Source organism: Falco cherrug, chromosome 5 (genome assembly GCF_023634085.1).
Source record: "Falco cherrug isolate bFalChe1 chromosome 5, bFalChe1.pri, whole genome shotgun sequence".
NCBI classification, from domain to species: domain Eukaryota; kingdom Metazoa; phylum Chordata; class Aves; order Falconiformes; family Falconidae; genus Falco; species Falco cherrug.
This window is the reverse complement of record NC_073701.1, coordinates 55,689,420-55,706,072: the sequence shown is the minus strand read 5'-3', so window position 1 is coordinate 55,706,072 and position 16,653 is coordinate 55,689,420. Positions and strand designations below refer to the sequence as shown.

Genomic DNA, 16,653 nt, shown 5'->3' with positions numbered 1-16,653 from the left:
AACAAACAAACAAACAACTTTGCCTGTGAGCTCTTTACAAAGGGTTATGTGAAGCCATCAGCAAAACTGTTGCTGATTCCACGAGCAGCAGCATCAAGTCTCAGTGGCAAAAACCTGGCACTGATGAAGTCAATGACAAACCTTCCACTGACTTCTGGGAATCTGAATCTCCATGGCTAAGAGTTTGACTTTATGCCTATGCTACATACAATAATTCTGCTAATAAAAAACAGGGTGCTTCATCTGCCTTTTTCAAGCATCAAAGGCCATGTCTACAATACACAGACAATGTGGACCAGCAGGAGAAAAAAGGCTGGTGCTGAGGACCTAAGGTCCACACCACACACTTTTCAAGATGTTTTTATATCACTCTATCCTAGTCCTACCGGTTGAATGCCTACCAGACTGCACTTCCAGCACATCTTCCAATTTTGTTTCATTTGGAAGGAATCCTGCCCATGAGCTCTGGGACAGTTCCACAATGCATAACAGCACTTGGGGACAATTAGGAGATGCACTTCCAAAGCACACTCCTGATGCGACCTAACACACTAATATAGATGCATCCAAAGAGCTTAGAACATGTTCCTGCATTAAAACCTCTAAAATTATGGAGTACCAAGGTCACAAAGAGGTTTACCTCCCTCTCAGTTAACAGGACTCACAGCCTTCAACACGCTTCACTCACGTGCAGCAGCTTCCAGTGAAGATTAGTTTTACAGCAGCAGGCACTGTGTTTCCAATTCCAAATTTGTTAATTTCCCACCTACTTGACCTTGTTATCTTCAAGATTTTTATTCAATTACCTCTCCACATTTAGAAAGCTTCTCTATGTAGTTGAATATTTTATTTTCTGAAGAGTTTGCCAATCTTTACTATCTGTTCAACTGACAAAGGTCTTCTTTTGCTTGACAACTTTGCAAAGTACATGTTATTGCACTAAAAAGATCACGGGATGTCTCATACGCTTGTGATAAACTGTGCTTCTTGCCCTCTTCACTTGGGCTCTCCCTCCCCCTTCCCAGTTTTATACTAGTCAAAAAGATTTACTTCTCTTCTAAAAAATAATATAAAAATAAATACATTGCAAGTCACAAACATTAAATACTTAATTTGAACCGGCAGAAAGACCAGCTACCGGAATTCTACAGTGGTCTGTTAGCTCGTATGTCTCTGCATGCACATATTGAAGGAAACAGCAGAAATAATACTTTACAATTTGATGAACAACATATGACACAGAACCTCTAGACTTGCAAAAAAGGGTTACAATCTTAAGAAAATACCTGCCATATAGAATTCTGTCCTCTCCAAACAAAAAAACCCCACACACTCCTTACTTTTACTAACTGACATCTTTAAGGCTTGACATTTAAATAAACTGGATTAAAGAAAATAATCACCAAGGACTTAAATGAAGTTTGGGTGATAAAAAGGGACACTTTCTGAGTACATGTTGGATGGCAAAACAGAAAGGATGACACTGCGTCATCTGCTCTTAGGCAGAATCCTCCCTTGGTTCCAACTATAAGCTTTGCTTATAGTTGTCAGCACAATGGCTTATAATAATTTAACCACATTTCTTTCTGGAGCAAAATATAACGTTACTCTCCATTTCATCATGCACAGAGGAGGAACCCATGAATCTAATTTAAACTGGAAAGAGAGAAGAAAGAGGGGGGGGAAATGGCAATTTGATTCTCAGTCTATAGAATTAACTCAATGCAAGCTGCAGATAGAAGCGTTATCTCTGAAAATCACAAGAAGCAATCATATTGTCAGAACAAGCAAATAAAAAGACTGTGCTTTCAACAAGCACAACAGCAAAGTAATAGAGTTTGAAAATATGCCTTAGTTTCAAAAAAAAAAAAAAAAAAAGAGTGAAACTGTTGTATTGGTCTCACAATAAAGTAATGCATACACCCACTAGATAACCAGTAATTCCCATTTCTGCAAATTAGATTCTTCATCCAACAAACAGTTCATACTAAACTTCATGCTCCACTGATACTGCCTATTCTTTCTTCCCCAGAAAGATACAAAATAAAAAGGAAACATTCTATCCTAGAAGATGCCACAAAAGTATTTAGCCCTTTTCACTGAAAACTGGCCTTAGTCTCTGGACTATGAGTGCTTGGGAGAGAAAAATCTTTCTGCTGTTTCAGATTGCTGCACCCTCCCGCTTCACAGAGCTCTTCAACCATCCCTGTTCGATCGTCACACATTCCTTATTCAGTGGGGATGGCCTGCCCATTATAAATTACTCAGATCAATCCCCTGTTTCTGCTGCTTCCCCTGGGATTGCACCCAAGGTGAGGATCGAGCAAGCAACACTCGGCACCCACATATGCAAGGTCCCAGCTGGACGGGAGGACGTGGACAGTAACCCATCCATGTTTCACTGCACTTGGTGTTTGCCTTCTGCAAGCTGCCTCTAAGAAGGTCACCGGCACAGGTACGTTTCAATACAGCACCTTTTTCCTAATGCCAATGAGCCTCTTCATGTACCTGAAATCTGCCTGACTTAAAAAATACAGGCATAAGCAATACATCTGGTATGTAACAGTCTGTTGTTTCCAAAGAAATATCCTGGGGTACTTTATCACCAGACAACGCTACAGAACTATTTCTTAAGGTGGATGTTAAAGCCATCTCTCCTGCATTTAGCTGCTGGTACTCTGGAGAACTTCAGCTGTAGTTTTAAGTACCTTCTGGTGCTGTTTGAGCTTTTGCAAGCCTATACTCTTACAACTGTGTTAACATCTATGCAAACTGAACAAAATGAGGGGGGAAATGACAGGACTGCAGAGAGGAAAGAGAAGGCAGAGAAAAACAAGGCAGCAAAATTGAGATGGGGAGGGATGGATTTGAAAAAGTTTAAAGAAAAACGTTGACTGGATAAAGGGAAAGGGAACTGGAAAAAGGAAATTAGAAATGTTAACTTCTGATGGAGCACACAGCCACACCTTCATATCTTCTAATACCCAATCACGTTTTCCAAGTGACGTCCCCATTACATTTATTTTGAAAGCCTATGCATAAGTGAAAGACATGCAGAGGAGAGGTGCACAAGGCACTCTCATTCACTGTAAACACCAGTGAGAACACAGAATTTCAAGTATCTGAGACTGAAATCTTTCTATGGCCAAAGAATCAAAACACATGCATCTGATAGCCACATCTACAGACCAAACAACCAAGGAAAGAGGAAATTTTTAATGAAACATACTACCAGTCGCTACAATTACATAAGGCATGAGGATGGCCCAGAATGAAAAAACTAAATTCTAAGTGCAAGTATCCAGCTGTTCATTTTTGCGCTTTCTCACTGGATTTAAGGAAAATATGCTGTTTCTAGGCAATATAGGACAAAGACCTTTTGGTTTTTAAACTTTATCTTGTGCACACTACATCTGAACGTTATCACCTCTCTTAATCACCTTCTGATGCCTGATAGTGCCCCTTTAACCTTTGGTACTCAATTACTGAACAAGTTATCTCATTGTTACTCTCTTTTGAAGGAAGAGTCATGCCTCTTTCCATGCTTTTGAGAGACACATAAATATTCACTCCCAGCAAACATTTAATAGTAAAGTATCTTGAGCAAACTACCAGAGTCTAAAGGTAGGAAGCTGTGGTTAACTTCTCTGCTATCTTAACCCTTTAGTCAATCCACCAGAACAAACAGACACAGAAGATGGATGCTCTTTTTTACAAATGAAGCAGAAATAACTGTTCTCTAAAAGAATGGACTTTATAACACAGCAAATAAATCAAATGATTATAAGTGAAATACCTACCCATTTTCTGGGCCGGCCTCTGGGTCGCTTTTCACCAATGGCTTCTGCTTTCTGTAAAAGGAAAAGAAACACAACATATTTCATACCTCAGCATTATTTAACAACCTCGGTAAGTAGGACCGCTTTCCTGTAACATTAGCTATAATTATATCTCTTGGGTGTCACCAAGCCCCCCTCCTCTTCTGTGGGTTTTCTGGTGGAATGTGATTATGTTGGTTTTCCCGACATTTCCTAGCTAGCATGGCCAGGGGATGACTTGCCTGTGCCCAAGGGTGCCCCCAGACCTGATCCACACTGTGTCCAAGGGCACAGAGGGGGGTGCCCATGCACACCCCGCTGCTCAGTGCCCGCAGTACAGCCTGGGGTGCCCTGGCCCCAGGCAGCCACGAGGCACGCAGGCTGGGGATGGGGGCACACGGCAATTCGGGAATCTGAGAACCCCAATAACATCAAATCTAGCCTTTCACAGGCTGGCTGTGAAATTACCTGGTGACACCAAATGGGAAATACAGCCTGCTTCAAGCCTGAACAAAGCGGTTTATAGCAGCCACAGTTCCTTCCTTTAGTCTCACGATGTTTATGCATGATAGGCATAAACTGGACAGACTATCACTATGAACATGTGTGTGTTCACATTGGGGAAATAACTTCTTTACTTCATGTGAAGTTTTCCAGGTAAAGCACATCCTTAAGCTGTTAAGTAAGCCCTTCACTGGTCCAAAATGCTCGTTCCCTTCTCAGGTTTAAGGAAACAGCATGGAAGGTGCCCTAGAAGTGACAGCTATATTTATGTAAGCCCATCAGTTGGCCCTGGAGCTCAGCATAAAGGAAATACGGGCTCATTTACACTCTTCCATTAATTCACTGCATGACATTGTGAATACTAGTGCACCACACTAAAATACTTAGAGACTTCAAAATGAAAATTGCAGCTTATCTTCTCTAGGTAGGCTCTGCCCATCCCTATGCTTCATCAGGTAAATAATCCTGCCCCACTGAGAATAACGAGGTTTTTGCCACGAGCTTTAGCAAGGGCAAGACTTGCCACATACAAAGTCCCTGAGAATGAAGTACTTCTAGCACACATTCTGTAACGTGTGCCCACATTTCTATGAATTGCTTTTTTTCCAGTTGACTGTATGTGTATTTGATTTTCCCTTAGAAATCAACTGTGTCATTAAATAAATCACTTGCTGGTCAATCTCTGTAACATATACTGTAACCTAATGCTGTGTAAATCGGATCCCTCTGAAAGAGAACTTGAGCTGAGGAATCTCTACAAAAAAAACTGCCCTGCAAGTGAAATGCAGTTACTTTGAAACAAATATCTCACCAAGAAGAAAGCTGTGAAAAATAAAATTCACACTCCTGAAGGGCAAAATTATCACTCAGACTTGTTAAAAGAGTAAACTCGCTCTTTAATTGTTTATACCAGTGCTACATGTAAGGTGAAACCCTCTTATGAGAATACTTGTTAAAGTGCATTTACTATATCCTGTAGCTGTCTATTTTCAGAGTTTTGTTTCCTTTTAAAGTGTTCATTTCTTTATACCTTATAACCTGAAGGATGCCAAAAAAAAAAAAAGATGTGATTTAGTTTTGACAAGCTGTAGCCCCCTGCATTTATGTTTATTTCACAAAACGCTGGGCATAAATCTTAGAAGATTGGTTTAAATTGTTCTTAACAAATCAACACCTGACATGTTAACAAAGCACAAATGCCATTTATTTTCTTCCGTATTTTACCACATCTGAAGGAAAGCCCCTTTTCCAAAACTTTAAGAAAAAAAAATTAACTTTTTGGAAACAAAAACTGCTTTGATCTCACAATTAAAGTTCGTACAAACCTGACACAAATTGTAAGTTTAACTATAGCGTATAATCTAGTTTGATGGGAAAGAGAACATGAGAGATTTCTTTGAATAACTAATCTTTGCTTCCTTCCATAAACTGTCACACAGTATGGCCGCTTGCCATGAACAGTGTTGCGCTTTACCCTCAAGGAAGGTCCATGTCAGAAGGGGCTAGTGTTCCTGCTGGCTAGTTTGGATATCAGTTTGTCAAGTGCTTGGGGACCTTTCAGATTGAAAGGCACTATATTCCTGCTGTATATGATTTCCACCTCATGTTAGAAGAAAAACATTTCCATAGTTCTTATCAAAAGCAAATCTTTCCCAGAGGTGAGCTGAGCAAACAGTGGGGCATGCCAGAGACAATGTTTTGCAGAGCGATTCTGTAAGTAAATAGGAAGGTTTCACAGACTAAACTGCAAAAAATGAATGACAAGAACCTCCAAAGTGGACATTTTTATCTCCACTCCAACTGAAGAGAAAGACAAAACACTTCTGGAACAACCAAAAGGAGTAGCAGCAGCCCAGTGGTGATGATAAAAATGTGAAGTTTAGCAAAATATTTCACCTCTTTCCCTCTGCATTTTTTTCAGTTTGCATTCTGCAAACACAGCCTATATTTTCTCCAAGAGCACAAGACTGTCTTTTAATTAAAGCACTTGAAGAAAGGTTTTATTGCGTATCAGACAAGTAATTCAATGTTTCTCCATATAATTTTCAAGTAATTAATAAGAAAAGGAACACGTAAGTGCCAAAGCATTGCCTTTCCTCTGAAACAGGTATTTGCATAATCAGAAACATGCCAGTCTGTTGGCTCTTTGCTTTAATTGAAGCATTGCTGTTGAAGCTAGAAACAAATCCAGAGAGAGCCCCAAGCCACCCAGAGGTAACACAGATTCTCGTCTGGGCAGCAAGATGCACATGTTCCCAGCCACCCTACATGCAGCAGCTGGTACCTGCTTAGTCAGGAAGGAAACTACTGCCTTCGTCCTCTAAAGCGCTTTTTGAAACTGAGATGTGTTTGCTCAGGATTTCCTTAACGTTTGGTGCTACGCTATGAGGCATGATCTTGCTCCATACAACTAAGACATGAAATCAGCAAACTTAAAGGAGGGTTGGGTATGTTATCAAACACAAAACATGTTTCATGAAAAATTATGAAATGTGGTATGAATACATTATTTTTGCTATGTCACATTTTAGGAACAGAACTAGACTTACTTGCTTTTAAGTGCATGATCTATATGGGAAATGTTGTGGGTTTTTTTGTCCCAGGTGAGAGCCATTCCAGTCATTGCCATCTGAAAGCAAGCTAACAGTCCCCAGGCAGATCAGCAATTCCCCTAAACCCTGTACCACAGGGTCATCAAACCCTGCTTCCAAACAGTTGCTGTCAGCAACAGTAGGGCTTGACTGGCCATCATCTCTGCCTCCTTGTTGCATAAATGTGCCCTGCTCAGATAAAAACAGAGGCTGTACGACTAAAAGCAATTAACAAGACAAGGCAAGTATAAATAATTGAATGGCTATAAAGTGCTCTTTGGGCATCTATCTATTGTAAGGAAGATCTCAAATGCAACAGAATCCAAATTTGGAGAACTCTATCCACTTTGCAAAATGATCTGTTGGAGACTTCAGATAACATGTGTAAGATGGGTGAAATAATCGAGAGTTCTCAGGAGGAAGATCACTGTTGTCAAACCATGTCAAAAGACCTTGCCCAGTAATGTTTCCGTCTCCCAAAAAATAATTATTTTGTGAAAAACCAAAACAAACAACAAACCTCTTAAAAGAAACAGGCACTGGTTAGATACAAAAATACCACACTTCCCATGTCGTGTTTTACTCATTTTAATTCTAAACCAGAGTCAAGTCTTCTGATTCTCCCATCTTGCTCAAAACGCCTGATTTTGAGGTCTTTTATTTTTTACTTACAACAACCATGTTATGATCACTTAGTAAATCTGATCTTGTTTTCCCTTTAAGCCTGTGGTGGTTGGTGTTGGTGAGAATGAATGAAGCATAGAGAAGCCAAATAGATTTTCATGAACCAATTTAGGGCAGAGTCCTGGTCACATGCGCTTTGGTTTTTTTTTACCTTTGGACTGCTTACCTCAGGGACATGCCTTTCTACATACCAAACTCTGGCCATGTAATCTAGAGACAGCAGTAAGCGTGGTCGCAAACGGTACCACAAGTTCTGGTTTTCAGAGGATGATATTTCCAGTTCTGGAGGTATTTTCAGTGAATTTCACTGCATCAATAACTACAACAAACCTCAAAATATTTTAACTGAAGACGAATTTTACTAAAAAAGTGTTTACTTTTGGATATCCCTGGGATATCCATTTTATTTCGAGACAAACACATAGTAGCTATTACTCCGTCTTTTTTTAACCTCACAGTTATTGTTTCCTCCTTCCAAACGGGAGTATTTATGCCTATACAGTATTTTGGTCAAGCCCAGCTACAGGAGCTAAACAAAGAAAAGCCCTTGAATGCTTAAGGGAAACGTGGTGGGCTAGAAACGCAGCTCAGCCTGGCAAAGAAAACTCAACCATTTAACACCCAGGAAACTAGAAAGGCACATCCCTACTAGCATTTTCCCACAAAACTACTTATTCTTTAGAAAAAAAAAATCTTCACTTTTTTGCTCACTTTTTACAAGTATTTTAAATGAATAACAGAATTACTTGTTTAAAGATGTAACAGCCCAGTTGTGGGGACTCAGTACAAGGTAATTAAGAGTCTTTTTGTGCCTATCTCTTCTCATCTGCTAACATGTATTCCTTCTGTTGGTGAAAATTAAACAATTGAGAAATGGTTTGGTTTTCTATAGAATGCAGTTCACCTTTTGTGCCCAGTTTATAACAAGTTAGGCATGTGTGATATGCAAGGCTTTTAAAAAAATGGGCATTACCTAAAATTAGAGTAATTGCCACATTATTAGCTGTCCAGTTGGTCTTGCAACATTCTGTATGCATTGTCAAGTTTCACATTGCTAATTTCCTAACAAGTACAGTTTGTTTTCAGATGCCCCAAGGCCAGTTTACTAAGACCAAACACAAGCTCTGAAAGCTAAAAAAAATTAAATAAATATAAAAAAAACTAAAAAAATTCCCATGAACCAAGAAATATTAAATACACAACAGAACCATGATACCAGGGTAAAATGTCCCTCAACTGATTTAAGGGTATGTCCTTTTTGAAGTGCAACAAAACAAAGTCCCAGTTCTGGAGTATTTTTAACTCGCTGCCGGTTTGTGCAATACATTTTTAATTGTGATGTGTAATGGTTTGCAAGAGAACACCCAATCAATTAATCATGAGTGCCTTCTCATGGCTGCTCGGTGGGTTCTCCTGGCCGACGTTTATCTTACATGTTGTGAACACTCTAATACATTTCAATGAGCTTTCTTTGAAACACACAGGGCACACACTATTCTTTAGAAATTCCAGCAAATTCCAGTTGCGTGTATAGTACCCAGGTTCACATGTAGAGGGGCTTAAGCTAAGTTAGCCAGCTCTCTTTCTGAGAGTCCAGACAGGCTGTAGAAAGCCTTAGATAAATATATGTATGCATATATATGTCTAAATATGTTTACCACAAAATCAAACATATAGCTCAACTCTTTTAAGAGGTGATACCCTCACCACCAAATGAAACTTTCTTACAGTGCCAAACCCTTTCCATTCATATTACTGTTAGAAGAACTATTGGAATTAATTTTACATGAAAAGATACTTTGAGATGCCTGGTGAGAAGCTGAACCATTTTAGAGAGGGTTAATTATCAATTTTGAAAAAGGGCTAAAATCTTTATTTGAAATGTGACCTCAGTGACTTTCTACTAGTAAGGCTTTATAAGTGCTTTATGTTCTAGAGGATTTATCAAACATTTATGTACTTTACCTATAAACCTAGAAACAAGTAAGACTTGTAATTGCATACCCCTCAAAAGTTTTGGGGTTTGTTTTTTATTTTAATTATAAAAATGATATGTGGTCTTTGGTCAATTTTTCACGTTATCAACACCCAAAAGGGTTTGCTTTAGAGCAGTAACTTGATGCATTCTGAAAATCAAAACGTTGCAATGAAACTGCTTAGTTCATAAATTAAGGTTTAAAAACCCCAACTATATGTACCAGAATTCTCTGGAAAGCTCTTGATTTGATACACCTACATATATATGAATGCTTTTAAGTTATTTTCCATTTATACTGATTTCCAAATCACTCACATAAATGAAATAATGTTAATATTTCTTTTAGAAATATCTTTTTAAAACACATTTCTACAAATTACTTAAAATTTAATCTCATTACAAATATTTCTCCTAGGAAAGCCAACACTCATAAGAGTAATATTTAAAATACTAAAGCTCACATTTGGATTTGCTAGAATAATAAAAAAGTGTGTTCTCTCTTTTGAAGAGTGAAATTTAAACTATTTAAAGTGAATCTGAGGAACATTTTTACTATCTAAAGAAAAAAAAATCAACATTTTAAGCTCACTAGGTTGTAGAGTGGCTTTGATATATTTTAAACACTTAACCTGGAAAGCATTTTTTACTATTTCATGAACTTTTTGAAAGAATATACTGGGTTTTTTGCAGCTCATAAAGTAAAAAACAATTTTAAATTTAAAGAGAGTTGGGAAATGTCCCTCAAACAAATATTGAAAACACTTACAACAAAACAGACATGAAACTACAGTCACCCCTAATGATTTCATATTTATCAGTAATTGCTACAGTAAATCACAACGCTGAAAACCATCAAACTTAACATGGTCAGTAGCATAGGCACGTTGAGAAATCGAACCATAATTAGATGAGGCAACAAATATCTTCCACACATATTTTGTCACAAATCTACTTAAAAGACACTGATACACTTAAGCACTACAGTTCACTACCAGATTTTGTAAGCTTTTGTTTCCAGTTTTGTACCTGTAAATTAGTGCTAACTGCTGTGTAACCATCAACATAAACAAAACTCCCATATTTGTTTTCAAGCCCATACACAGCTATTTGCCTTCACTAAAATAATTCCTACAGAAAGGTACTATTTGCCTTGACAGCACAGTTTTCAAATGCTGAGCTTTCCCCAATTCAAAGAAAATTAAGTCACATTTTCATGTTGTATTTGAGATGTAAAGTCCATGCACTAAATGCAGTGACTTCAGGGAGCTTCTCCTATAGCTGAATGCATTCACAAGCACCAGAAAAAAGTTTGCTCCCATCACCAAGCAGAATTAGTGGTTCAGAAGACTAATAGCACTTCATGTAAAAGTCTCTTTGAAACTGATCACTAAACAAGATATGGTAGGCTTTTACTGTAACTCAGTTTACTTTACCATCACATTCTAAAGCTGTAAATTTCAATATATGCACTTATTTCCATCAACACATAATTGGATTTACTTCTAATTAACCTATGTTTGACAAAACACTTAGCTTTAATATACAGATATGGTCTGTAGTAGTAACAACTGTAAGTGAGCAAGAAATTAATCTTCCTCCTTCAAAAATCTTAATTGAGAGAATAATATCCTTAGTACTGTTTTCCTGACTAGATACAGGAGAACTCAGTAATACATCAAATGCATTATTTCACTAATCTGTACGCTGTTGAAAAAGCAAGCTGCCCTTATAGGTTCTGCACCTAGGGTCTTCATGCAGCCTGTTAATTCTGATCTTCAAAATGCAAAATACATCCTTTATGTAGCTTCCATTATTAAGAGTTCCAACCCCACAGTTCACAGACTAAGTGACTAGATTGTTTTGCTACCAGTTGATGAAAAAACAGCATTAGGAACTCTCTCTCTTTAATAATCTCACCTTCTGAGCTGCTTTAGAGGGACTCTTGTTTTTGCTTCCTTTGGGTCTTCCTCTTGGTCTTTTAGGAGATGGTTCACCAGTTGGTTCCTAAATACAGGAAAACATGCTATTGTGGCAATAGGCTACAACGCTACAACTAACCCAAAAGATCTGGTGGATAGACTGTAACTGAGAAGTTACTTAAAACATACGAATTAACAGTGTAAATAAATAACACGATATTTAAAAAGCAACATGAAAAATTAAACAGCTCGAGGTAAAGAAAAAAACATACTTTGCGCAATAAAACAGTTTAAGTCCCCTTGTAATTGCGTAGAAAACTTTGCATACTCTAGCATGTAAGTTAGAGCGGAAAACACATTTTTAAAAGATGGCTATGATTTCCCTCATACAGGAATGATTATTCAAAAAACAACAGTTACCCATTTAATTTCAATTGCATTTCATTATAGCAAGATATAATTATCATATGCAGTTTCTAGCACAAACTTTTTTGAGGAAAGAAGTTAACTAGTAGAAAACCGTAAAGTAAGTTTAGACTGTTTCCTCTCAAGGGCACAAACGTTTTGGGGGGATTTTTTTCTGTTGTTCTGTAACAGACATTATATTCACACCTATTCTAAACATAATCGATTTGTATTAAAATGCAAATGTGAAAGTTTCTTCAAATGGAGCACTAGCAAGCCAAAAAACCTCGACAAAGGTAAATATCCGAAACAAAACCCCAACTCTAAAACGACTCGACAGGAACACCGATTATTTTAGCTATTTTCTTAACTAGCTCCTCTGCCTGACAGTAAATAACCAGTCCTTCAAAATGGGTATGAGTTACTAAGAGTTTGGATTCCAAATATTTATTCAGTGAATCATAAACACTATAAAACTCTTCTAGTCTTAAATATTATACATTTCATTCAGATTACAGGATGGGGTAAAACTAATTAAACGCAGTTTGTTAACTTAAACCAGCTTAAAACCTTTCAGCTTTTTAATTCCCGGGTAGGTTAAGGGGAGGTTGGCGACGGGACTCCCGAGCCGCTCCGGCGCTCGGTGCCGAGCCCCGCAGGCACTGCACAGCTGGGCTGAGCACGCCTAAGGAGACGCACTTTTCTTTCTCTTCCATACATTCAAACGCTATGGGAGAAGGAGGAGGAAGAGAAGAAAAAAAAAAAAAAGAAAAAAAAAGAGAGAGAGAGAGAGAGAGAAAAAAAAAAAGGCAGCCCCGGCGCAAGCTCGCAGGGCCGATGCCGGCTGCTGGGGCTGGGCGAGGGCAGCCCGGAGGGTAAAGGGGGACGGGGGGCAGAGCCCGTAGCCGCTGCCGTGGGGTGTCACTGAGGGCAGAGCGGGAAAGCCAGGGGCTCCGCTTTTATGCCTTTCCAAAAAGTACTTTCTGTGCAATTTGCAAGAGCACATCGGTGGGAGTGAGGGAGCAAAGCAGCGGCGTTTCCCCCCCCCCCCCCGCTCGGGGATCTGCTGTTCAGCTCCCTCCGCGTTTTCGCAGCCCCTCGCAGGCTCCGGTGGCAGTAGGCTGATGCTAAATGAACGGGAGCAAACATTTTTAAAGCCCGCGGAAGCTCGCTTTCAAACGAGCTCCACAGGCAGCCCTCCTTCCCAGCCGTGACTTCCGAGGAAGGCATGGAAAGGGCTGCGAACGACCCCGCGCTGCCCCCGCGTAGCTGCGGGCGTAATCCTCCCTCGGCGGCGCCGGTGGAGGGGCTGCAGGGGGCTCCCGGGCCGCCTCGCCCGGCGGCGGGGGCTGAGCGTGGCTCGGCATTTCCAGGCGATGCGACAATGGCACTTAGGGAGAGGAAGGGAAGGGAGGGATGGGGGCTGGAAATAACGCACGGATCTAGCAACCTTAGCGCGGATTCTGGTCTTGCAAGTCAAAAACAGGAGCCCAGCGCGTCCCCTTCGGGGCCCGGGAGGAGGCTGCGGGTGCGGATGGGAGGGAGCCGGGCTCCGCGCCCCCCGCCGAAACCCGGGGCCAGTTCCCCCTCGCCGCGACCTGCCTGGGAAAGCGCCGGAGCAAAGGCAAAAGGTGTTGCAAAGGCAGGGCAAGCCCCCTCCGGCTACCTCCCCCACCTCCATCGGCAACGGGGGCACCTCTCTGCATAGGATGACGGGGGCGAGGGGGGAGGTGGGGAAGGGGGGGACGCGGGGGTAGCGGGGGGAAGGCGAAAAAACCTATGCGACTTTCTAGACACCCTCCTCTCCCCCCAACCCCAGGATCGAGGGGCAGTCAGGGGCTGGGCTGGTCAAGATCGGAGGCGGCAGCAGCCCCCGGTGGGACCCGACACGCACACGCACACACACACGCACACGCAGACTGAGACATTGCAAGGGCTGAGAGAGGAGGGAGACGGGAGAGCCCCGTTCCCTGCTCCTCGCTTTCGCAATTTCAAAATCAGCTCGAAATGACCCAGCGAGCGCTGGTTGGTCGGAGCCGCGCTGCTCCATGTTCCCCATTTACATTGAAAAGCCCCAGCTCGCTCCCTGCACAATAGTGAAAGTCCCGAGGAGGCTCCGCGGCTCAGCCACACGCAGGAGCACCCCGCCGCTCCCGGGCCCCGGGGTCCCCCCGCCGGGGCGCCCGGCAAAGCCCCTCGCTACGCCTCTGCACCTCCTCGGCGGGCAGCAGCACACAACAAAGCCCCCCGCCCCGTCTCCAGGACTCCTTCACTTGCAGCATAATACGTACATGTACATGCCTATAATACCATAGATCTGCGGCTCTACGTATCTATACGATACTGACTTGTGGTTGCTTCCTGGGTCTGCCTCGTCCTCTCTTCTGAGGCTCTGCGGTTGCAGGTTGCTCCTGGGCAGCAGTGGAAGGCTGACCGGGTCCCTCACCTTGTGCACTCATCGTGACTTCTGCTGCTCAGCTTTAAACCAGTCTCTCCAAAGCACCTTGGAAGGGGGGGAATCAAAACGAGCTCTTGCTGCTTTTGCTGCTCGCTGCCACCACCACACCGGACGTCCTGGTGCTGCCAAAAAGGAGAAGAGAAGGGGAGGAGGAGGAGGAGGAGGTGATGGTGGTAGTGGTGCTGGTGGTGGTGGAAGAGGAGGGGGAATGAATCTCTCTTACAATTTAAGAATGGTTAGTAGCATGAAGCAATTCAAAAGAGGGGAGGTTAAAAAAAAAACAAAACAAAAACAAAAAACAAAAAACAAAAAACGAAGAAAAGGCAACTCTGGAAGTGCAAGGAGAGGGGGAAATACTCCCGAGGGTAGTCGGGAGCAAACCAAGAAGGGGAAAAAATCCTACAAATTGAAAGCAAGTGGTGGCTATCGCGCTTAGATCGGATCAGGACAAATTAAGATAAGACACACTGAAAATGGACTGAGAACACTGCACAATCTTGCCAGAAGCATGCACCCTGGGAAGACGGGGATTTCGGCAGCAGCGGGAGCAGCGGGTAAAAAGAGCGATCATTTAAAAAATAATAATAATAAAACGATTTGGGAGATTGAGAAGGAAAAAAAAGGGGGGGGGCGGTCCTGGGTTCGTGTCTGTGATGCGAGCTGCTGGGACTGGAAATATTATTATGTGAGTCCTGCCCACGAACTAAACTAGGATGATATAAAAAAAAAAAAAAAAAAGGAAAAGAAAAGAAAAACCACCTTTAACCGTGGGTGGAAAAACCGGGAGGGGGCTAAAAAAAAAAAAAAAAAAAAAAAAGGAGGAGGCAGAGCAAAAAACCGAAAAACCCAGCGACCGGGGGCTGGCGGCCGGCCAGATAAAACATGAGCAGTACGGCAGCCGGGGCAGCGGCGGCAGAGCACGCCGCGGCCGCCTCACGTGCCCGCACCGGCCCGGCCCCGCCGCCGCGGCAGGTTTAAAGGGCCAGGCCGGCGTCCCGGTGCCCCGGCCCGCGCTCCCCGGCTGCCCCCGCGCAGCGCCGCGGTGGGGGAGGGCCGGCCGCCCCCTACCCCCACCCCGCGGCCGGCTGCGCGGGCGCGGGGCCGTCGCTGCACGTGGGCGCCCCGCCGCCGAGCGGAACAAAGGCGGCCGGGACGGGACGGGACGGGGCCGCCCCCGCCGGGCACCATCCGTGCTCCGGCCGCGGCAGCCGGCGGGAGCGCGGCCCCGCGGCGGTCGGGGAGGCGCTGCCACTGCGGCCGCGGGGCCGCGCCGGTGGCATACGCTGCGGCGGGCTCGGCGCCTCCAGGGACGGCGGCCGCCGCGGTGAGATGTGGGCGGTGTAACCCGCCGGCGGGTCGGAGCTTTCCTGCCGGGACGGTGACGGGCACGGGGAACGACCTCTTCGGAAGCGCCCTGCTCCGACATTGTTCCCGTGAGCGCCACCGGGCTGCAAGTCTTCCCGAACTCCTTACGCAGCGTGTCCCACGCCGCCTGCTCCCTCCTTCGGTGCTCGGTCCTCTCCCGTGCAAGCCGCGGCTGGGCGCCCCTTCGCTGTGGCACCAGGCGATCGCCACAAAGGCCGGGGAGGACGCCGGTGCCTGCGCGTCCCCCACAGAACGCGCGCACACCTGGGCTCCATGGGCGGCTTCGGCATTTCCCCCGGCCCCTCACCTCCCCGGCGGTGTCGGACCTCGGCCGAGAGCGAGCCACCCCTGCCACTGCCTCCTCACATGCCTCCTCCCCTGCTCGGGGGTGGACAAACACCAGAGAGCCCTTGGAAGGAAATACAAAGTTCCATTATCGTGTGTAATGCTGAAGAGGGCAGAGATAATTGCTGCAACACTTGTGGCACTAGCTATCTAGATACATCCCGTTGTCTTGATACCTGATAAATTCTTAGCTGGCCATAGATAAATAAGGAAATGTGATCAGGCGAAAAGTTACTCTGATCAAACATAGGCAGTCATGGACGAGCAAGGACTCTGCTGAGGAAACAGCTGAATTATTTTCTGTGGCAAAGTACACTGCAGACAGATGGGCTAAAGAAAAAGTAATCCTAGAACGCTTCTTAAAGCTGAAAATATTCCCAAAGTGTTCTTAATCCAATCACAAGCCTACCGAAGCCTGCTTCTCTCCCATCCCCAAAAGCAACTAGCTATGGAAGATGGACGTGGTCCACCTGTTAAATCTCATAGCTATCAGAAAAGTCTTGTAGACCAACTACACTTTGTCAAATATTCAGTTCCCATCACACCACGAAGAAATCCGCAGGGTCATACTTCCGTTCTGCACATC

At 43.4% G+C, this 16,653-nt stretch overlaps 1 protein-coding gene across 6 annotated transcripts in view; it reads right to left on the bottom strand.

The window, feature by feature from the left end:
* Positions 1-16,076, bottom strand: part of HMGA2 (high mobility group AT-hook 2) — a 123,072-nt gene extending 106,996 nt beyond the window's left edge. Inside the window, exons 1-4 of one of the 6 annotated variants that reach the window (XM_027808981.2) lie at positions 16,030-16,076; positions 14,248-14,479; positions 11,493-11,579; positions 3,801-3,851 (exon numbers count right to left, since the gene is read on the bottom strand). In XM_027808981.2, coding sequence (XP_027664782.1) covers positions 3,801-3,851; positions 11,493-11,579; positions 14,248-14,358 — 249 coding nt within the window. In that variant the 5' untranslated portion in view covers positions 14,359-14,479; positions 16,030-16,076. The other 5 variants (XM_027808929.2, XM_027809024.2, XM_027809051.2 and 2 more) reach the window with 5 other exon arrangements.
* Positions 16,077-16,653: the final 577 nt, after the last annotated feature.